The following is a 24,599-nucleotide window of genomic DNA, read 5'->3' on the forward strand; positions in this document are numbered from 1 at the left end:
CGAAATGCACCAATACACATCCTTAAAGCTATATACTGGATTCTGTCCAGCCTCTGAAGCAAAAAGCCTTCCGCGCTGTTCCATAAACTCTACACCCGTAATCAAGTGTTGTCCTGATCAGAGCTCTATAAATATCCATCAACGATTGTCTATCAGCACCCCATTCACCAACTTATTGTACTTTGTTTCAAAATATGATGACATTATCTTTATACGGAACACCCTGGGAACGACTGCAACTTATTTTTTTTTTAAACGGAACCGGAAATGTGAATTTATAGCAAGAATGCGAATCAGCTGATTCTGTGAAAGTATATGACCCAATTTGACAATAACCGTCCGGTCGGTCAGTTGACAAAAGTGAAACGGATATATTTTGCTTACAAAAATACTAATATTATTATGATTTTCATAAGTTCCTGAGAATGTTCGTGTTGAATTGAGGGTTTGTAGTCTCGTGTGCGGCGGTTTTCCCTTCGCGAAGTGTTTTTGGCAAAGATTTTCGCTGGCTCTGCATGTCCAGCATCCCTGGCCTTTGTTGTTGTGACCGCAAACAACAGAACAAAACATGATGGAAATCCAAAATAATGAGTCGAGACGATTGCTTGATGCAGAATATGGAGAAGAAGAGACAGGCGTAAGGTCGGAACAGGACGAATATCTTGAGTAAGTTTGTGTTATGATTATGGCAAGAAAAGTTTTAACCCAGTGTCTTCGGTGGCCCTATACCACCCAGCACGATCAAATCAAACTTTATTTGTCACATGCGCCGAATAGAACAGGAGTAGACCATACCGGGAAATACTTACTTACAAGCCCTTAGCCAATAACGCAGTTCAAGAAAGATTTTAGAAAATATTTACGAAATAAACTAAAGTAAAAAAGTAACACAAATAAATAACGAGGCTAAATACAGGGGGTCAATGTGCGGGAGTACGTTAAATGTTAGTCGAGGTAATTTGTACATGTAGGTAGGGGTAAAGTGACTATGAATGGATAATAAATATAGCATGTAGCAGCAGTGTAAAAACCAATAGGTTGGGGGTTCAATGTAAATAGTCTGGGTGGCCATTTGATTAATTGTTCAGCAGTGTTATGGCATGGGGGTAGAAGTTGTTAAGGAGCCTTTTGGTTCTAGACTTGGCACTCTGGCACTGTGCGGTAGCAGAGAGAACAGTCTATGACTTGGGTGACTGGAGTCTTTGACATTTTTTGGGGGCTTCCATCTGACACTGCCTAGTATATAGGTCCTGGATGGCAGGAAGCTTGGCCCCAGTATGCACTACCCTCCGCAGTGCCTTACGAGCAGTTGCCATTTCAAGATGCAATCGGTCAGGATGTTCTCGATGGTGCAGCTGTAGAACTTTTTGAAAATCTGGGGACGCATGCCAAATCTTTTCGGTCTCTTGAGAGGGAAAAGGTGTTGTCGTGCCCTCTTCACGACTGTCTTGGTGTGTTTGGACCATGATAGTTTGTTGGTGATGTGGACACCAAGGAACTTGAATCTCCCAACCCGCTCCACTACAACCCCGTCAATGTTAATGGGGGACTGTTCGGACCGCTTTTTCCTGCAGTTCACTATCAGCTCCTTTGTCTTGCTCACATTGAGGGAGAGGTTGTTGTCCTGGCACCACACTGCCAGGTCTCTGATCTCCCTATAGGCTGTCTCATCGTTGTCGGTAATCAGGCCTACCACTGTTGTGTTGTCAGCAAACTTAATGATGGTGTTGGAGTCGTGTTTGCCCACACAGATGTGGGTGGACAGGGAGTAGTACAGGAGGGGACTAAGTACACACCCTTGAGGGTCCCCAGTGTTGAGGATCAGTGTTGCAGATGAATTGTTGCCTACCCTTACCGCCTGGGGGTGGCCCATCTAGAAGTCCAGGATCCAGTTGCAGAGTGAGGTGTTTAATTTCAGGGTCCTTAACTTAGTGATGAGCTTTGTGGGCACTATGGTGTTGAACATAGAGCTGTAGTCAATGAACAGCATTCTCACATAGGTGTTCCTTTTGTCCAAGTGGGAAAGGGCAGTGTGGAGTGCCATTTGAGTTTGCGTCATCCGTGATTCTGTTGGGGCCGTATGCGAATTGGAGTGAGTCTAGTGTATCTGGGATGATACTTTTGATGTGATCAATGACCAGCCTTTCAAAGTACTTCATGGCTACTGTCGTGAGTGCAACGGGGCTTGTAATCATTTAGCAGGTTAACTTCGCTCCCTTGTGCACAGGGACTATGGTGGTCTGCTTGAAACATGGAGGTATTACATACTCAGTCAGGGAGAGGTTAAATGTCAATGAAGACACTTGCCAGTTGGTCCGCCCATGCTTTGAGTACACGTCTTGGCAATCCGTCTGGCCCCGTGGCTTTGTGAATGTTGACCTGTTTAAAGGTCTTGCTCACATCGGTTACCGAGAGCGTTATAATACTGTCATCCAGAACAGCTGGTGCTCTCATGAATGCTTCAGTGTTGCGAGCATAAAAGGCATTTAGCTCGTCTGGTAGGCTCACGTCACTGGGCAGCTGGCGGCTGGGTTTCACTTTGTAGTCCATAATATTTCTCAAACCCTGCCACATCCGACAAGCGTCAGAGCCGGTGCAATGGGATGCAATCTTAATCCTGTATTGATGCTTTGCCAGTGTGATGGTTTGTCTGAGGGTGTAGCGGGATTTCTTAAAAGCGTCCAGATTAGTATCCTGCTCCGGTTGCCTGTAATCTATGGCTTCTGGTTGGGATATGTACTTACGATCACTGTGGGGACAATGTCGTCAATGCACTTATTGAGGAAGCCGATGACTGAGGTGGTATACTCCTCAATGCCATTGGATGAATCCCGGAACACATTCCAGTCTGTGCTAGCAAAACAGTCCCGTAGCATCTGAGTCATCTGACCACTTCTGTATTGAGCAAGTCACTGGTACTTCCTGCTTTAGTTTTTGCTTGTAACCAGGAATCAGAAGGATATAATTATGGTCAGATTTGACAAATAGAGGGAGAGCTTTGTGTGTGGAGTAAAGGTGGTCTAGAGTTTTTTTTTTCCCCTCTGGTTGCACATGTGACATGCTGGTATAAATTAGGTCGAACGGATTTAAGTTTGCCTGCATTAAAGTCCCCGGCCACTAGGAGCGCCGCTGGTGGATGAGCATTTAATTTTTCGTTTATGGCCTTATACAGCTGGTTGAGTGCAGTCTTAATTCCAGCATTGGTTTGTGATGGTAAATAGACGGCTACTAATAATATAGATGAGAACACTTTTGGTAGATAGTGTGGTCTACAGCTTATCATAAGGTACTCTACCTCAGGTAGAGCAATACCTTGAGACTTCTTTAATATTAGACATTGTGCACCAGCTGTTATAGACAAATAGACACATCCCCGCCCTTAGCTTCTCTGTCCTGCCGATGCATGGCTAATCCCGCCAGCTCTATATTATGTGTTGTGGTTCAGCCACGACTCGGTGAAACATAAGATATAACCATTTTTAATGTCCCATTGGTAGAATAGTCTTGATCGTATATTAGCAGTTTTGTTTTCCAATGATTGCACGTTTGCCAATAGAACGGATGGTAGTGGAGGTTTACTCACTCACCAACGAATTCTCAGAAGGCAGCCCGATCTCCACCCCCTTTTTCACCATCTTTTCTTCAGGAAAATGACGGGGATTTGGGCCCGTTCCCGAGAAAGAAGTATATTCTTCGTGTCAGACTCGTTAAAGAAAAATATCTTTGTCCAGTTCGAGGTGAGTAATCGCTGTTTTGATGTCCAGAAGTTATTTTTGGTCAAGAGACAGTAGCAGCAACATTATGTACAAAATAAGTTTAAAAAAAATACAAACAGTGCAAAAACATTGACAAAATAGCACATAAAACGGCAATCATCCCCTCTGGCGCCATTTCCATGCTGCGGTCAAGTGAGCCAACACCAATGATGTACACTACCCTACAGTTTATTAGGTACACCACCTTCACGAAAATGATTTGCTCTTTTTGACAGTGAATCACTTGGCTGTAGCTTTCTATATAAAGCAACCGGAAGGCATCGAGGCATTCACTTACTTACTGTTCAATTGACCATTAGAATGGGCAAAATGAGTGACATAAGCAATTTTGAGCGTGGATTGATCGTCCCTGCCAGGCACATTGGTTCCAGTATCTCAGAAATATATATATATATATATATATAATTTGATAATTATCATGTTATTAATGAAATAATGTTTAAAAGGTGAATATCTTCTTCAGACTCAAGAATGCCTGAACAAATCGAAGGCTTTAATGTTTCTTATTTATTGTCAGAAGTAGAACTCACAAATAACATTAACTCCACTTTTTTAAAAGCTATAAACCCGTACAAGTTATGAACAAGAAATACAACTTAAAAAATTGTGCAAGTCAATATGCATTATAGCTGTTGAAGTTGGGGTAGTTGTTCTCTTAAGAAAGAAAGACGTCTGTCTACGATCTCTGGCTTTAAAGCTGCCCCGTGGCAGGTTACTATGTTGCCACCTGTGCTAAAAACACGCTCTGGGGTGGAGCTGGTTGCAGGAATGCACAGGTAGCGCTTTGCCAGGGGGCTGACTTTAGGAATGTTTTTTTTTCGGGTGGATCTTCCACCAGTCCAGTGGATTGATTTCACTGTCAGCATCAAGAGACTGAAGGTATCAGCTAAGTCACTTTTCTACCAACTGGATTTCAGTAAGACCTGTGGTGGAGCACGGCTTTTTGAAAACACTGCCCAGTGACTTTTTCTTTTTAGCTGGCAGTTGTGGTAAAGCAGCAGCAATGTCTCCCTGTGCTGGGCTTGGGTTTTCATGTCCCTCATTGACCATCTTGCTTTTGCTGTTGCTTTTATGTAGCCCACCTTTGCCTCTTTGATGTAATGTGTTTTAAACCGAGGGTCGACCAACAAGGCTATGTCCAGGAGGTCATCTGTGGCTAGGTCATCATATTTCTCATTCAGATAGTCCATGACTATCGTTTTGATGGTTTGGTTGAGCTCTGTTTCACCATCATCAGGTTTCATGACCTCTGTATTGAACAGGTGTAGTACTGACATAAGACTCACCATAAGAGCATCTGTGGATTCTAGGAGTGGGGTCAATGCCTGGTTGATGTACTCAAGAACATCTATATCTGTATAGGTGGGAGTGCTTGGTCTACTTGTCACTGGACAAGACCTGTGAAATGGCTCCAGTACTCTTTGCACTATCTTTTGATCTGATCTCCACCTAGTAGGTGACTCTGTCACCAACTTGTGCTGGGGTAGGTTGTGTTTTTTTTTGAGTAACTGCCAGGTCTCTTCTTTTTCCACAAATAGGAAAAGGCACCTACCACTTTCTTACACACTCCAATTGCTCGATCCACCCGTTTGTCTCTACCCACTCTAAGAGAAATCGAGATTTCAATACAATGTTAAAATCACAATAATCCATTTTAGTTATGTATAAATGTAATATTTGACAGAATCCAGGTGAACAAAAATGCATATTTAGTTTCATCTAACCAATCACTTCAATATACACAATTGACATGGTTACTTACCAATGGCCAAGTGCAAACGATGTCCAAAACATTGCAGTCGGGTCCATTTGTTGATTTGTGCGGCCTTCTACATGTTTGCACCACTATCCGTTGTAATGCAGACCTGTCTGTCTTGACTGAGTCCCCAGGAGGCGAGAGCGTCAATGAGCCCCTCTGCTATAGCTTCACCCGTGTGGTCGTCGGGAAAGTATGATGTTTGAAGGCATTTATTTAGAAGATTCCACTCTTGTCAATATAGTGGATAGTGAGGCTAATATAAGGCTCTGATGTGCGACTAGACCACAGATCGGTAGTAGTAGCAAAATACGTCATCTGTCTTGAGCTGTTCCTCAACTTTATCCCTACACAGAAATGTTTGAGGCCAGGGAGCACTTATCTGGGGTCAGTTAAATTGATAAGCCTATTGAAACCTTCCTTTTCAACTGTGCTGATTTGTAACAATGCATAATAGCATTTGATTGCTCATAGAGCATAAACGCTGTCAGTGTTGACTGCTTCGGACGAACATCCCTAGATTGGCTGGTGTTTGAGGAGAGTTTATCAATACCGTGGCGCAAACTCAAACTTTCTACATGTTCCAAATAGTGATTTTGCTTCAGATGATGAAAAAGGTTTGTTGTATTACCAGACTTGGTAGCCACCGGTCTACGGCACAATTTGCAATGAACATTGCTCTGCTCTTTGTCGGACTTCAAAAAGCCAAACCACTTTCAAATAACTGAAACAGTTGAACCCTTTTTATCAATATTTTCTTCATTGGAAGCTGCTCCTTCTCCATGGCCATCACTGCCACTGTTTTCACTTACATCACTCATTTTTCGTGGTTAATAGTGGCTACTCCATCACTCAAGGTGCTAAGTGGTTTTTAATGGGCGTATACCTCTCCACGTGCATATTGTCACTTCTCCGCACGTTCCTGCTACTTTACAGAGGTGAAATTGACTGTTGTACCTAATTATTCTATATCGACATTATTGAAAATTAATCTAAACATTTTACATCGTTTTTGAGGTATGTAATTACCTCTAATTATTGATTTATCGCCCAGCCTTACTCATGAGTAAATGTCATTGGCATTCAGAGGTGTAGGGAGAGTGTCAGTCGAACAGCGGATCCGGGACAAGGTAGCTCGTCCAGTGAACAGGTTAGGGTTCCATAGCTGCAGGCAGAACAGCAGAAACTGGATCAGCAGCATGACCAGGTGGACTGGGGAAGGGGACCGACAGTAATCGTCAGGCCAGGTAGTCCTGAGGCATGGTCCTAGAATCTCCTGGAGGGAGAGAGAGAGGGGAGAATTAGATAAATACGTAAGATCACACAGGATACCAGATAAGACAGGAGAATTACACCAGATATGACAGACTGGCTATAGCCCCCTGGCACGTAGACTATTGCAGCATAGATACTGGACACTGAGACAGGGGGATCGGGGGACACTGTGGCCCAATCCAAAGTTACCCCTGGACAGGGCCAACCAGGCAGGAGATGTAACCCCACCCATTTTGCCCAAGCACTGCCCCATACCACCAAAGGGATATCAACAGACCACTAACTTACTACCCTGACACAAGGTTGCGTATATCCCACAAAGATCTCCCCCACCGCACAAACCAGAGGAGCTGCAAAACCGGACAGGAAAATAACGACAGTGACTCAACCCACTCAAGTCGAGTATAGCAACAAAGTCTGTCACTACGTGTTGCACCCCTCCTAGGGACAGAGAGCATGCCAGTGACCCAACCCCGTAATAGGATCAGAGGTAGAGAATCCCTGTGGCGGGAGTCAGCCAGGCAAGGACAGCAAAGGTGGTTCGTCACTCCAGTGCCTTGCCATTCACATTCGCACCCCTGGGCCAGACTACACTCAATCATAGGACCTACTGAAGAGATGAGTCTTCATTAAAGACTTAAACGATTGAGACCGGGTCTGCATCTCACATGGATTGGAAGACCATTCCATACAAATGTTGCTATATTGGAGAAAGCCCTGCCTCCAGCTGGTGTCTTAGATAATCTAGGAACAATAAGGAGGCCTGCGTCTTGTGACTGTAGTGCACGTTTTTGTTTAACTAGGAAAGTTGGTAAAGAACATATTCTTATTTTCAATGACAGCCTTGGAACAATGGGTTAAGGGACAGAACAACAGATTTTTACCTTGTCAGCTCGGGATTCGATCTTGCAACTTTTCGGTTACAAGTCCAACACTCTAACCATTAGGCTACCTGCCGCCCCAGGTAGCCATACCGTAGGTATGTACGGCAGAACCAAATCGGAGAGATGGGTAGAAGCAAATCCATGTAATGCTTTGTAGGCAAGCCTTAAAAGGAAGCCAGTGTAGGGAGGCTAGCACTGGAGTAATAAGAATTTTAGGGTTCAACTCAAGATTTTATCAGCTGTATTTAGCACTAATCCGGGTAACCAGAGAGTAAAGCATTGTAGTAGTCTAATCTTGACGTGACAAATCATGGATTAGTTTTTCTGCATAATTTTTGGCCAAAAAGTTTCGGATTTTTGCAATGTTACAAAGATGGAAAGAACTGCTCCTGAAATATTTTTGATAAGTTCGTCAAAGGGAGATCAGGGTCCAGAGTAACGGCGAGGTCCTTCACAATGATATTCGAAATGACTGTACAACCATTGAGAGTTATCGTCAGATCAAACAGCAGATCTTGGTTTCTCGGGACCTAGAACTAGCATCTGTGTTGTCCGAGTTTAAAAGTAAAACATTTGCCGCCATCCACTTCCTTATGTCTGAAACACAGGCTTGTAGGTTTAGGCAATTTTGGGGCTACACCATGTTTCATTGAAATGTACAGCTGTGTGTCATCAGCATAACATAACAAGTTGACATTGGGGGGGGGGGGGGGTGCTCAACAACTGAGCAAGTTCCACAGACGTGACTAACAGAAATGGAATAATGTGTCCCTGAACAAAGGGGGGGGGGTGTCAGAAGGAACAGTCAGAATCTGGTCTGGCCACCAGCTGCATTAAGTACTGCAGTGCATCTCCTCCTCATGGACTGCACCAGATTTGCCAGTTCTTGCTGTGAGATGGTCCCCCACTCTTCCACCAAGAAACCTGCAAGGTCCCAGACATTTCTGGGGGCAATGGCCCTAGCACTGACCCTCCGATCCAACAGGTCCCGGATGTGCTCTATGGGATTGAGATCTGGGCTCTTTGTTGTCCATGGCAGAACACCAACATTCTGGTCTTGCAGTAAATCACACACAGAATGAGCAGGATGGCTGGTGGCATTGTCATGCTGGAGGGTCATGTCAGGATGTCTTCCCTGTAACGCACAGAATTGATATTTCCTGCAATGACAACAAGCTCAGTCCGATGATGCAGTCCGACATACTGCCCCAGACCATGACGGACCCTCCATCTCCAAATCGATCCTGCTCCAGAGTACAGGCCTCGGTGTAACGCTCATTCTTTCAACGATATACATGAATCCGACCATCTCACCCCTGGTGAGACAAAACTGTGACTCGTCAGTGAAGAGCACTTTTTGCCAGTCCTGTCTGGTCCAGCGATGGTGGGTTTCTCACAGTACGGAGATTGCAATTTATTGCCCTGTCCACATCTGCAGTCCTCATGCCTCCTTGTTCACACAGATGATCAGGGACCCTGGGCATCTTTTTGTTTTTCAGAGTCAGTAAAGGCCTCTTTTTAGTGTCCTAAGTTTTCATAACTGTGACCCTAATTGCCTACTGTCTGTAAGCTGTTAGTGTCTTAATGACCGTTACACAGGTGCATGTTCATGAATTGTTTATGGTTCATTCAACAAGCATGGGAAACCGTGTTTAAACCCTTTACAATGAAGATCTGTGAAATTATTTGGATTTTTACAAATTATCTTTGAAAGACGGGGTCCTGAAAAAGGGACATTTATTTTTTTGCTGAGTGTGTGTTATATATATGTGTGAAAACAGTGGTCCTAGAACAGAACACTGAAACGTACCATTGATTTGTCAGAGGACAAACCATCCACAGAGGTTAGCTGATGTCTTTCCAACAGATAAGATCTAAACCAGGCAAAAACTTGTCAGTGTAGACCAATTTAAGGTTTCCAATCTCTCCAAAACAATGTGGTGATCGATGGTGTCAAAAGCGACACACTGGTCTAGGAGCACGAGGACAGAAGCAGGGCCTTGGTCTTACGCCATTAAAAGATAATTTACCACCTTTACGGGTGCAGGTTCAGTACTATGAATAGGTCTAAAACCAGACTGGAGCGTTTTGTAAACTTGATTTGTCTTCAGGAAGGCAGTGAGTTGCTGAGCAACAGCTTTTTCCCAAAGGTTTGAGAGGAATGGGAGATTTGATATAGGCCATTTTTATTTGTTATTTTATTTTTGGGTGGTCAAGGTTTGTCTTTTTCAGGAGAGGCTTTATTACTGTCACTTTTAGTGAGTTTGGTACACATCCAGAGGATAGGGAGCTGTTTATTACACAGAGTTTCACAAATTACGAGCATAAGAACATCATAAGCCTTTTGAAATCGCCTATACTAATTTCTGGTGGAAAAATACATTGTTTTCACTTCCAACATTCCTGATCTACAGCACCACAGGGTTTCATGTTTTTCAAGCGATAACGTGAAATTATCTGACGTTAATGACAATTCTTTAAAAATCTTGTAATTAAGTCAGTCATAAATATATCATTTTCAAGCGCAAATTATATATTTCTTACATGATTCTGTATTTAGAAAGCAAGCGTATAACGTCACAGGAAGGGTATAGCTGGCTCAAACGTGTGTGTGTGTGTGTGTGTGTGTGTGTGTGTGTGTGTGTGTGTGTGTGCGTGCGTGCGCGCACTTAGATCAGGAGTGAGGGCTGGTTCGGGTGTGTCTCCCCTCCCCTGTGCAACACCTTCTCTGTTTTCCCTCCTCTCCATCCCCTCCCTCGCTTTTCTCCTGTCATATGCCTCATCCCTCTCTGCTGTGTCCGCACCTCATAGTTCCCCTGGGAACCCTGTAAGGGACACAGACGAGAGGTTAATGTTAGGAACAGTTCCAAGGGGCAAGTATTGAAATGAACATCATTCAAGAGGCTGCATAGAATTGGTGTGTGTCAACTCCTTTTAAGATGTGGCATAATATTGTCACTTTGGTATGCAATGGTCATCATACTGGATTAATTATCTACCAGTACTAGTGACACGCATTAAAAAAAATACAAAGTTTACCAGACATTTTCAATTTGGATTTCCTAGGAGTCATCAAAGTACACTTTAATAGAAGTACATAAAATAATACTTAAGATAAAGAATGTGGGAATAGTAAAATGTAGTTATTTAACACTTTAAAGAAATGTATACAAAACTCAAATATTCGTTTGGTATGATTTTTGTGGAATATTTGAATGTGCGCTTCAAACTGTTTGCTTGGAATGATTTGTAGCGATCGTCTCCATCTGTGCATCCGACTGAGTTTCCCTACCAGAAAACAAGCTGCGCCGGTAAAGTCTTGTGTATTCGAGCACCCAAATTCAGGGGGGTGGCTTGACTGCATTTTGCGAGTGTCTGCTCACTTGACAGCAGTAGCATACTGTAGTTTTTCCAAAAAAATTGTCTAGTTTTGTTGGGTTGGTGAAGTCTTGCATGTAAATAGTGTTGTTAAAATAAAGCTCATTTTTTAACCCCATCTGTTCTATATTTTCAACAGCAAGGTGAAGAATGGAAAGTTGTACCTTGCCACTTTTGCAGCAGTCCTTGGCCCCCTGAGTTTTGGGTTCGTGTTAGGGTACAGCTCCCCTGCCATCCCTGAACTAAGCACAATCACTGACCAGAGATTACAACTAGACAAAGAAGAGGCTTCCTGGTTTGGGGTAAGATAGCATTCTTGTCATGGGCCCCTGATTTCTCCCCCCCCATAACCCAACCAGGATGAGCTTTTGGGTCGTTGTCATGCTCTAACACGGACTCAGAGTTTTTTTTTCCTGGTCAGGTCGGGGCCCTAATTAATCATTCATGAGTGGATTAAAGTGGACATTATCCATTTAATTGACTCTTCTCTTTTTCAGTCTATCGTGACGATAGGAGCTGCTATAGGGGGTCTACTCGGCGGTTGGATGGTGGACAGGATCGGGAGGAAGCTGAGTCTTATGTTCTGCTCCATACCTTATATCTTTGGTTTTACTATCATCATTGCTGCTCAGAATGTCTGGATGCTGTATCTTGGAAGGGTCCTCACAGGACTGGCAAGTGGGGTTACATCTCTAGTGGTCCCAGTAAGTACTATGGAATGTCTACTCTGATGCTATCTGCTTAAATTGACCAATATGCATGACTGTATAAATGAATGCATGCGTTCTAATTAGTTTATTTCCTCATATATTCCTGTTTTATCGCTTCTAGCAATATGTCATGCTTCGTATGTGAACATAATTTTTCTCTTCCTCTGTGCTCTAGCTGTACATCTCAGAGATGGCCCATGAGCGTGTCCGTGGGGCAATGGGCTCCTGTGTTCAACTCATGGTGGTCACAGGAATCATGGGAGTATATATAGCAGGTACGCCACAGATGTCCATTTGTTAGCAGCATTTGAATGTTATGATTTACTGGTTTGAATCTCGTGAGAAATTGTATATGTCATTTGTATACTGTATCTGGTCAGCAGACAGGATTTGACAAGCATCTGACCATGTCATTAAGGGTTTGTCAGTGTTGTACAATTTTATGACAGAGGTTACAGCAGTAGTCATACGGGTAGAGGTAGTTGTAGAGGGCAATATTTTAATGATGTGGTGTTTTTGTTCAAGGTACAAACCACCATCAAAGGCTATTCAGTTGCAATCGGTATTGTCATGTGATTTTCATCGCCAGGCATGATCAAGATTCCAGCCTACTAACTGAGAATGCTCTCATTTATGCCGGCCTCACAAGCCACCGCTAAACCTAATCTAGTTACCGACATACCATGCGTGTTTCTCCATTTGTTTCCTCAATAGACAGTACCATTGCAGGAGCGGTTGGCTGTTTTGTCTCCATAGTCTCTAATATTTAGAGGCAAATGGTATCTGGCTGAGGAATGTTGAAAGGAAGAAACGTTTCGTTAACTCATTTCCTGTATATGCTCTTCTAAATATGAATTTCAATTTAATGAATCGGGGTGATGGATTTGCCTTGTACGAGCTATCCTGATCTAATTCGTGCTAGGCTAGTGATGAATACTAATAATCAACATTCTAAATTTTCATTGTTCATGTTCTGGAGTTACCTTGTAAAAAAAATAACAATAAATAAAAAACATAAAATGACGTAATATCAACAACACAGCTGTAGAATCCCGAACTTAATAGTTTCTTTTCTCACGGAATGACTCTACTAGGGTCATCACACTACTGCCTTCTCACATTCCATACTCTACTGTCTCTCTGCTTCCAGTGACTCGTTCCAGCAGGTTCATGCTCTACAACATCTGTAGAGTAGGACCCTACCTCACACAGGAAGTGGCGCAGGTCCTAGTCCAGGCACTTGTCATCTCACATCTGGACTACTGCAATTCTCTGTTGGCTGGGTGCCATCAAACCCCTGCTATTTATCCAGAACGCTGCAGCCTGCCTGGTGTTCAACCTTCCCATGTCACCCCGCTCCTCCACATGCTCCACTGGCTTCCAGTCGAAGCTCACATCCACTACAAGACCATGGTACTTGACTACGGAGCAGCAAGAGGAACTGCCCCTCCCTACCTTCAAGCTATCCTCAATCCCTACACTCCAACCCGAGCACTTCGTTTTTCCACCTCTGGTCTCATGGCCCTCCCATCCCTATGGGAGGGCAGCTCCCACTCAGCCCAGTCCAAGGTCTTCTCTGTCCTGGTACCACAATGTTGGAACCAGCTTCCCCCTGAAGCTAGAACAGCAGAGTCCCTGCCCATCTTCCCAAAAACATCTGAAACCCTACCTCTTCAAAGAGTATCTTAAACCCCCTACTCACCCCACCTTTCATGAACTAACATTCGCACTTGACTCCCCCCCTTTACGAGCGCTGACTTTGCTGATAGCTACTTTATTGAGGAAAATGTACTTCCTGTGACTGAGATATGTGTTTGTCCCACATGTAGCTATCTTAAGATGAATGCACTAACCGTAAGTCGCTCTGGATAATGGCGTCTGCCAAATGACTTAAATGTAGATGCTTCCCAGGGCTGTCACTGGATTGGCGCTGGCTAGCGATCTGCTGCTCCATCCCTCCCACCCTGATGATGGTGTTCATGTGTTTCATGCCTGAGACTCCCAGGTTCCTGCTCTCTCAGGGTAAACGGAGGGAAGCTGAGGAGGCACTGCGCTTTCTGAGGGGGCCAGACGCCCCTGCAGAGTGGGAGTGTGCCCGCATCGAGGATGCTTCTGACGACCAGGTGAGCTTTGCATTGGCATTGTGGCATTTCACAATGTGTGTGACAAAGGTATTGATTGTAGAATAATACTCAGGTAGGGAGAGAGCGTCACACCGCTGTGTTGCGCTTAACCAAATTAGTAGGAACTGTCTTACAATATTTATTGCGGTACCTCTCTTCACTTGCATGGTTATGTGTCTGAGTAAGTATATTTAGGTCAGCCCCACTACTGTAGGGAACCAGAGCAGAGAGAAACTTGACAGAGCTGAGAAATGGTTGTCCTCTACGTTGTGGATTTAGTCTGAGGAGAATCTGGAACAAAGAAGCATGCTAACACATCTGACCCATGTTAATTGACATTAGAGTGTGTGATGACTGTGTGCTTTGTGTTAACCCAGGGAGGTAGTTTTGGGATGGCTGATCTTAAGGATCCTGGTGTATACAAGCCCCTTGGAGTGGGCATCATGTTGATGCTCTTCCAGCAGCTCACCGGTATCAACGCCATCATGTTCTATGCTGAGACTATCTTTGAGAAGGCCCATTTTAAGGTAAGAATTGTTCAGTGTTATCGGTATTTTGGCAGCTGGACCGACCAATGCATTATTTATTGTAATCTTTTTGGTGTATTTTAATCTCATTACTATTCATAAACTGTAAATTGAGTATCTAAGTACTATAGATACTATGAATATTGACATACCAGTGCGGTTATATGTAATAAAATAACAGGTGATTATTTGTTTTTCAGAACAGCAATGTTGCTACAGTAGTAGTAGCAGCAACCCAGGTAGTATTCACTGCAGTAGCAGCATTGGTCATGGACCGCGCTGGAAGGAAGCTTCTCCTCATCCTCTCTGGTGTGTGTGTGTGTCTGTCTTTCTGCGTGTTATCAGTTATTTATCTTTCTCCTCCACTGATTTTATATTCCATCAATAGAGTCCTTTGTAGCAATCGCTCTCCAAAATTGTAGGGCGGAAATAAGGCACTGTCAAGCTTGACATCAAATTACCACACCCATCACCCAAACTGGGCCCCAACTACCTGAAAATCCATGTTCAATTGTGAAAAGAAATATCTCTCTCTCTCTATATTAAGGAGTGTTTATGTGTCTAAGCACTGCTGCCTTTGGTGTCTACTTCAAGTTGTCCAGTGAAACCCATGGTAACTCCTCAGGACTCTCTCTAGTAGAGAGTCCCCTTGCCCAGAATCCTACGGCTGATTTGTCATGGCTCGCACTGTCCAGCATGGGCTTCTTCATCACAGGTGAACCCCACTCTTAAATTGTGACTATTGGGGCCCAGCAAACTATCCTGGCTAGATAAGAACACATTTGAAATGAATTGTCTGAGTATAGTTGGTTTAGTCACCTGTAAATTCTTCCATGTGTTTTGAACTTACTATCAGACATATAGCCATTTATATTTTAAGTTCAGATCTGACATTTTGCTTAGTGTGAAACTTATTCTAATCGTCAAACCTTGTATGGGGTTACCTTCAATTCAGGGTTCTCTCTTGGTTGGGGTCCCATCCCCTGGCTGGTGATGTCAGAGATCTTTCCCACGCGAGTAAAGGGGTTTGCCAGCTCTGTTTGTGTCCTCACCAACTGGGGCTCTGCCTTCGTCATCACCAAGACCTTCCAGAACCTGATGGTGAGCTGCTGTTGATTTGGGGCATCCTATATGGCAGATGTGGGGGATAAAGAGATGTTGAGTGGGCCAATAAAGAGGGCTTGTGAGGACCGATAAAAAGGGCTTGTGAGGAAGCCATTTAGCAGTTGTGGTTTTACTGGTTCGCATTTTCTTAGCCAAGCAGAGACACAAATGTCTATATGTGAACTTTAACAACATTTTTATTACAGATATACAAACATTGCTGTGTATACAGATAAACACTTAATGCGCTGAACAAAGAGGTTTACTCTGCAGTTCATGTGTAGTGTCAGTACATTTTTAGAGGATCAGCTCAGAGGTCTATAAGGTAATGCTGGTAACTGTAAGGATGTATTTGGGTATTGTAATCACAATCCATGAAAATGTATTTCAGGATCTCCTAACCAGTGCTGGAACCTTCTGGCTGTTCTCTGGGTGTTGTGCGCTCAACATAGTCTTCACCATCATCTTTGTCCCGGAGACCAAAGGCAAGACTCTGGAGCAGATCCAGGCACGTTTCAAAGGGACTCCAGAACAATTAAGCTACAATAGACCAACTTAACATCAATGCCAAATATAACCTCAACAAGGACAGTACAGTTTGGAGGGTCTCATGATACCTTGTGATTGATAGTTCTCTGGATGGTCCTTTAAGATGGGATAATCTATCGCTTTCTCTTACTTGAAAAAGTATAATGGTTGTGGCTGAGCATTATGCTCTACTCTGACTTAGTAGCAAGTCCTGGAGTCTGGGCTTTTGGCCTGTTGGGCATCCTGAATGAATGCTATACCTCTTAAGCAAGCTTTTAATGGTACTTTTACTATTTCTTTTCACTGGAGTAATTAAATTCACACATTCAAGAAAATAAATATGAACCCGAGATTTGCAAATTTTACTTATTGATAATAATAAGAACGATTACACAAACATAATGAAACACACTTTTTGTATATATTGTTTTTTCCAGTACACAAACGGTTATTGCATTATTTTAATGTGAGAACACAAATGTTTTAGCCCATAATGATAATTGAATAGTTCAAAAAAAATGTTTTTGTTGTTTGCTGATGTAATGTTCTGTTTATACCATGTGGGTATACTATGGGTTACTGATGCACTTGTAATACAGGTAAAGCTGTTAAAAACTAATGCACTGAGCACATCTACACAACACTGACACTTTCTATACAGGTGAACCTTTGAACATAAAGAACAAGGAGAAGCAGGAACTGTGTTGTGTTTTTAAATGTTGTTTCTGTACATTTGTAAGTGTGCACTAATGTCCTCTTGAAATTATAATTTTTCATGTATTTTCAAATAACTATGTTAATACTCTTTTTCCACCTTTCTAAAAAAAAAAGTATGTGATTTTGTTAAGAATGGTTGTGTGAATACAATTTAAAGTATCAATGCACACTAATTTAATTGACAGTTCCAAAACATTGGAACTCAAAGTGCTACACTTGGGAATGGTATAATATCGTGTTAATAAAAGAGATTTGTCTCATAGAAGCACCTTCATTTTTTCCTTACGTATTCTATTTGTTTTATTTCCCCTGAATGGTTCTAGGGGTTATGGTGTTCAGTGGGCACTCTTAACTACAAGATTTTACGGAGTTACTGTTCATATAAGGAAATCAGTCAACTAAAAATGGTTTATTTAACCTTTATTTTAACAGGGCAGACACATTAAGACCTAGGTCTCTTTTACAAATGTGCCCTGTATATACTACATAAATATACACATGATACCCAATATACACTGACAAAAATATAAACACAACATGTAAACTGTTGGTTTCATGAGCTGAAATTAAAGATCCCAGACATTTTACATACGCACAAAAAGCTTAATACTTTAAAATGATGTGCACAAACTTGTTTACATGCCTGTTAGTGAGCATTACTCCTTTGCCAAGATAATCCATCCACTTGACAGGTGTGGTATATCAAGAAGCTGTTTAAACAGCATGATCATTACACAGATGCACCTTGTGCTGGAGACAAAAGGCCACTCAAATGTGTAGTTATGTCACAACACGATGCCGAAGACGTCTCAAGTTCTGAGGGAGTATGCAATTGGCATGCTGACTGCAGAAATGTCCACCAGAGTTGTTGCCAGAGAATTGAATGTTAATTTCTCTACCATAAGACGCCTCCAATGTTGTTTTAGAGAATTTGGCAGTATATACAACCAGCCTCTTAACCCCAGACCACATGTACGATGTCGTCTGGGCGAGAGGTTTGCTGATATCAATGTTGTGAACAGAGTACCCCATGATGGCAATGGGGTTATGATATGGGCAGGGATAAGCTATGGCCAACGAAAACAATTGCATTTCATCGATGTCAATTTGAATGCATGGGGATATAACGTGAGATCCTGAGGCCCATTGTCGTGCCATTCATCCGTCGCCATCACCTCATGTTTCAGCATGATAATGCACAGCCCCCCCATGTTGCAAGGACCTGTACACAATTCCTGGAAGCTGAAAATGTCCCAGTTCTTCCATGGCCTGCATACTCACCAGACAGGTCACCCATTGAGCATGTTTGAGATGCTCTGGTTTGAAGTGCATGACATTGTTTTCCAGTTCCCGCTAATATTCAGCAACTTCACACGGCGATTGAAGAGAAGTGGGACAACATTCCACAGGCCACAATCAACAGCCTGATAAACTCAAAGGAGATAAATGCAAAGCAGATGTGTCATGCTGCATGACACTATGACCAATAGATGCATAGCTGTATTCCCAGTCATGTGAAATCCATAGATTAGTAAAAGTCACATGACAACCCTCTTGGTTTCTCTGGTATGATGAAACTACGACTGAACTCTTTGGCCTGAATGCCACGTGTCATGTTTGGAGAAATCCTGGCACCATCCCTACTGTGAAGCATGGTGGTGGCAGCGTCATGCTGTGGGGATGTTTTTCAACGACAGGGACCGAGAGACTAGTCAGGATTGAGGAATAGATGAACGGAGCAAAGTGCAGAGAGATCCTTGATGAAAACCTGCTCCAGAGTGCTCAGGACCTCAGACTGGGCCAAAGGTTCACCTTCCAACAGGACAACGACCCTAATCACACAGCCAAGACAACGCAGGAGTGGCTTCAGGACAAGTAGGATACAAGCAAAGAGAATACAACCATTTTAATGGATTCAACCACAACTCCATTCTCTATTTTTTATATTTTTTTATCTAAATGTTTTAGATACCCCTACCCGAGGTATAATTAAACAATATGGCACGAGGAGGTATGGTATTTGGCCATTTATATCACAGCTAAAGGCTGTTCTTAGGCACAACGCGGAATAATGCCTTGCTGGCTGGAGAGGGGTTGGCCACATAAGCTCATGTAACCCAATATTGCAAGCTCTGATATTGCTCAAATTTGGAAAACAAGTAGTCCGCTGTCTGCCCAAAATACACAAATAAACAGCATTAAGATATCTTCATTCATCTTGGAAACATAGACCTGTAAACAGACATACAATAGGCGGAAATATCAGATTTTAATATTTATGATGAACGTTAACCAGTACTGCATGGTCCTGCCTGAGAAAAATGCATACAGTTAGACATGCTTTTTGATGTTTTGGCTATTGTCTTGGTCTCTAAGGAAAAGAAGTGGGCTCTGACATCGAAATGACCTTTTTCGAGGTCCAAGGTTCCTTAAAGGATTTTGTAACTTTAGCCCTTAGTCTTTCAATTAAATCATCACAGATTATCATTATATTTAGCCTCAAATCGAGTCTGGAGTCCAAAATCCAATATGGCTGCAATAATGCAATTTGATGAAGGTTAAATCACCTGTAAACATAAATGATTGAAATTAGTACTTTTTTCAAAAATGTGTACAAAACTCATGCCTATAAAACTGTTAGTGGAAAACAATTTTATTCTGAATCCAATATAGCCAACATGATTTCACTCAAACACCTTCACCAGCATATAAGTAGCCCTTGTTTATTTTATATAATGTTATTCTGTCTTTGAAAGTGTTTCATAAGAGTCTTGGTACATTATATCTAGGGAATGGCACTGTCATGCCTCTGTTGTGTTTGAATAACCCAAGCCAACTAGATTCTCAATGTGTGTTCATGTTTTAATCTCATTCACACACTTACAGCATATAAACAATGGGCAATACTACAAAATATAATAAAAAGCTTTTCGGACAGAAGCACATAGCAGTGTAACCAAGTTACAGGTAACCAACCGTAATACAACAGTCAACTACTCTAGTAGCAGATATGCACAGCCCTCTTTTCCACACTAAAATTAAGTATGCAGTGTTTTTGAGGTGGCCAGGACATGTGTGTCCTAACCGGATGAGGAGACAAAGTAGCCAGTGGTGGTATTTGTAATGGGTGTGTGTCGGTGGCAGGGAAGTCAGGCACAGGAAAACAAACTTGGTATAAACGGAGTCGTTTAATAAGTGCCCATACAATTCCAAAAACCAAAATATACAAAAAATAACATAATTGGGTACAAAACTCGCCGCACACCGACACATGACTTGCACAAGCATACAATAAAACAATCTCCGACAAAACATGAGGGGAAACAGAGGGTTAAATACACAACATGTAATGATGGGATTGGAACCAGATGTGAAGATAAAACCAATGGAAAATGAAAAATGGATCAGTGATGGCTGGAAGGTCGATGACGTCGAACACCGCCCGAACAAGGAGAGGGACCGACTTCGGCGGAAGTCGTGACAGTATTTGTATCTATTAGGATCCCCATTGGCTGCTGCCAAGGCATACTCTTCCTGGGGTCCAGACAAGATTAAAACAATTACATCTAAAAAAAACAAAAAAACAATACATCATTCAACAAATTATTCCACATCTACATTACAAAATGTGTAATACAACAATATTACTATCACGACACAAGGCGAGACCCAGATGCAGACACAGGAAGCAGATGTTTGGAGTCTTACAATGTTTAATAAGCCAAAGGGGTCGGCAAGAGAATGGTCGTGGACAGGTTAAAGGTCAAAACCAGATCAGAGTCCAGAGGTACAGAGTGGCAGTCAGGCTTGTGGTCAAGGCAGGCAGAATGGTCAGGCAGGTGGGTACAAAGTCCAGAAAACCGGCAAGGGTCAAAACAGGGAGGACTAGAAAAAGGAGTACGGGAAAACATGCTGGTTGACTTGACTTAAACGTACAAGACAAACTGGCACAGAGAGACAGGGAACACAGGGATAAATACACTGTGGGAAATAAGCGACACCTGGAAGGGGTGGAGACAATCATAGGAACAGGTGAAACAGATCAGGGCGTGACAATTACATTACAATGTATGTGTGTAGAGTGCGTGTGTTATGTTTGTGTGTGTGCATGTTTGTGTGTGTGTGTGTGTTACTTCACAGTCCGCACTGTGCTGTGAGGTGTTGTTACATTTTATTTATTTTTTGTAATGTAGCCTGACCAGCTTTCACAGCTAACTGGTCGTTCTGGGCAAGCTGCAGCGACTAGGGCAGTATTGTTCCTGAATGGAATGGTTGGTTCAAATCAAAATCAAATCAAATTTTATTAGTCAATGCAGAAATGTTACGATTTAGAGAGGGTCTCGATTTTACTTGCAGCATAGGGTCGATTTGGAGCTTTCTCAAACTTAGGATGTTGATTATTTAAGTGATAATGCCCGAGGAGACGGTGTTTGTAGGATATATTGGTATGGGTGTTGTTAAGCCTGAGATGAAGTCCGGCCCTCGACTTATATCATCCAAACACCGGCTTCTCGGGCATTATCCCTTTTATACAACGGGTTACCAACATATTCAAATAATGATTGACATATTTTAATTAAAAATTCCACAAGATATAGTCCCGACACAAATCTACGGTTGCTGGAGTCACGACCTAGTCGTTCATTCTAAGTGTTCCATTGCCATACTGACTGGCAACGTTCTTATACAGTCGTGTCAAATAGCCAGAATAACAGCAAGGACACTGTTGTTCAGGGGAGTATATACATTTTATGTATACATCCATAAAAATTATGCCAGCTAATTCATGATTTCGACTGGCTGAGAAACACTGCCTGCCTGTCTGTTTGTCCCTTCCTGACTTCCAACACATTCATTACTAAAGCACAGCTGGAGATCGAATTTGAATATTGAAACAATGGTGCAAATGTCTGAGAGACAGACCGCAAGGTTTATACAAATCTCTGCTGTTAGTCTGAAAGAAATGTGAGATAATGTCTAGAGGCTTTTTGTAGTGGAGATCAAGTTTATAAATTGCATGGCTGGGCTGATGCGACAGTGGATTGTGCATTTAAATGGAAAAGAGTAAATAGGCATTTTAGCGTCATAGATTTAGCCGGTGGCAACTTGTGGAATAGACACCGGCTGGAATGCGGCTTTAACTAATCAGCATTCAGGATTAGAGCCACCCGTTGTATAATTTCTTCCTTTGCACCTCAATAGTTTCTATATCCATTTGTGACGCTACAGTATATAGGTTACTTTTGTGACTGTGATTTTTTATGTGTACTGATAGACAAAATGTAACGGCTCCTGATAAGACACGAAGAACAGTTTGTTTTCCTATGCGTAGTGCAGTGCATATGCCTAAGTCCATCTGAATGAATAGATAGATGTGTGTGTGTGGTATGAAAAGGAATTGCCTTGTTTCTCACAAAATTATCTTAGAACCTTCACCATTGGTATGCTAATGTTTTGACTGTAAACTAAGATGTGAATACACTTCATTTTCAAATTGCTTGTGAAACCAGTTGCTTGAAAGCCTGTTTTGAAATTGTTCTTGAATATTTCAAAATTCTGGTTATTTTGTTTATTTTCTCATTTTCAAGGTGAATCTATTTTCTACTTGAAAGTTTTGTTTGATGTTAAATATTCTGTATTTTATGATGCAGTGATCTCTGATCATCTTCAATATTCATCTGACTGACTTAATAAAACTACATCTGAAGTTAAACATTGATCAATCCAATCAGATTAACAGACTAGTTTATATCTGTTGAAATGTTGAATTTAATCTCTGATGTCTTGCTGTACCTTCAGTCTCTGTGCTTTGCTTTTACAAGAAGAATGGAGCATTCCTTTATAGCTTGCTTGCAGGGAAGGTGTTACCTAGTTACATTTGCATGTCTAAATAATGACAATGCTACCCGCCAAAAGGACACTCCTGAAGTGATGCTACTATGACCATGAGATTGTCTACAGTGACTACCAGTGGCCATCCGGGAGGATTATGTAGGAAGGCATCTGAGTCTTTACACTCTATGCAAAAGGCTTCATTGTCTTCTCAGGAATTCAGCCTTCTGTGTTGCTCTCCAAACCCCATTATGTCACACCTCTGTGAAGCAGAGGTTCTGTTGTCTTTACATCCTGTGGCTCTGATATCCAATTGCAGGTTAATTTTACAGTAATACTATTGGTCAAATACTCAGATTTTGAATCCCAGATGTTATAAAAAGGACTCATTCTCTTTCTCTTTGCTCCTGACCTGCATTGATGAGATGCACGCTCTCTCCCCCTCTGAGCATGCCTAGAATGCCTTGTCATGCTTGATAATAAAATCACATCAAATGTTATTTGTCACATGCTCCGAACACAACAGGTGTAGTCCTTACAGTGAAAAGTTTACTTGCAAGCCCTTAACCAACAATGCAGTTTGAAGAAAAATACCTAAAAAGAAAATAAATAAAACTAACAAATATTTAAAGAGCAGCAGTAAAATAACAATAGCGAGGCTATATACAGAGTCAATGTGTGGGGGCACCGGTTAGTTGAGTTAATTGAGGTAGTATGTAGGTCTATATTTCCTAAATCCTAAATGTTTGTTTCTGTATGTACTGTAGGGCAGACAATTGACATCTCTTATTACCAATTTTAACAATATCAGAGCTTGCCACATTGGGTTACTTGAGCCTATGTGGCCCACCCCCTTCCAGCCAGGTATTATTCTGCAATGTTTGAGTTAAGGGGGTGTGTTACAATATCTATAAATGTAACCACTTTTGCAGTAAAATATTTTTACACAACCATTCATTTCATATAGACCTTCGAGATAAGGAAAAACATGGTTGTGCTTTGTTATACCTCAGGTAAGGGTATCTCAAAAACCAAAGACCTTTTTGAGGATTTGCCACTTGCCTATAAGTAGTGAACTAATGAGATTGCAAGGGGAGTGGCAAACTCAGATATGTATAAATAGAGGCCCTCTCCACAAATCAGTTTTCTCACGAAAACGTTGGAACGGTTTGGCCTAACTAATATGACCACTCTATTGAAAGATGAGACTCTCAAAAGCCCCACAGGACTTGTCTGAAGGTAACCCTTTACAAATGAATGGAAGTACAGAGGTAGTTTTGTGGCAACAAAAATAAGGGGTTAAATATGTGTCTTAAATATATTTCCTGAGCTCTCTTATGTCTCCTAGATATAGGACAGACACTTCAAAACCTTATTTGTTCTGACTTTTATTACTGTCTTTTTTTACCATTTAAGAATATGTTATTCAATGCGTTTCTATAGGCTATAGTAGTGAACGCCAAACTCAATATTTTATCAAATATTTTCTTTATACTTAAAGGGGTCCTAAAATTCAAAATCAAATAGCTAAACGATCCTTGGTATGAAAATCCTAGCTATAGCTTGTGTAGTTCCAGTAGAAAGCTACACAGCTTGAATTCAACTACCACCAAACTACTGCAAAATGTAGTTAACAATATCCCCCATAAACAGATGAAACAATAAACCAGGAGGACAATAGCAAGGCAAAGTGTGGAGGCTGTGGCCTGCTGCGGTCCAGTCATGAGTGATACTCTATGTCTTATGTCTCAGAACGGACGGTCAGCAAGAGAAATACTGTCAATCTAATAAATAAAGCAATACAAAAAAGCAGAATGACTAGACATGATGATGCAAGTGCAGTAACTGCTGTTATCTCATTAACATGGTTAAGAAATCGAAGCCTTGAATGTTTTGCGGTTGTGGGAGGTGCAGTTGCCGTACCAGGCAGTGATACAGCCCGACAGGATGCTCTCAATTGTGCATCTGTAAAAGTTTGTGAGGGTTTTA

At 42.0% G+C, this 24,599-nt stretch overlaps 1 protein-coding gene across 1 annotated transcript; it reads left to right on the forward strand.

The window, feature by feature from the left end:
- Positions 1-263: 263 nt before the first annotated feature.
- LOC135514281 (solute carrier family 2, facilitated glucose transporter member 8-like) lies at positions 264-17,052 on the forward strand. Its single transcript, XM_064937647.1, has 10 exons — positions 264-666; positions 11,209-11,371; positions 11,567-11,773; positions 11,955-12,054; positions 13,691-13,902; positions 14,280-14,429; positions 14,630-14,738; positions 14,977-15,144; positions 15,385-15,530; positions 15,925-17,052. Exons 1-10 carry the CDS (start codon positions 569-571, stop codon positions 16,090-16,092), a joined length of 1,521 nt encoding a protein of 506 aa, XP_064793719.1. The 5' UTR covers positions 264-568; the 3' UTR covers positions 16,093-17,052.
- Positions 17,053-24,599: the final 7,547 nt, after the last annotated feature.

This window comes from Oncorhynchus masou, chromosome 25 (genome assembly GCF_036934945.1).
Source record: "Oncorhynchus masou masou isolate Uvic2021 chromosome 25, UVic_Omas_1.1, whole genome shotgun sequence".
Classification (NCBI taxonomy): Eukaryota; Metazoa; Chordata; class Actinopteri; order Salmoniformes; family Salmonidae; genus Oncorhynchus; species Oncorhynchus masou.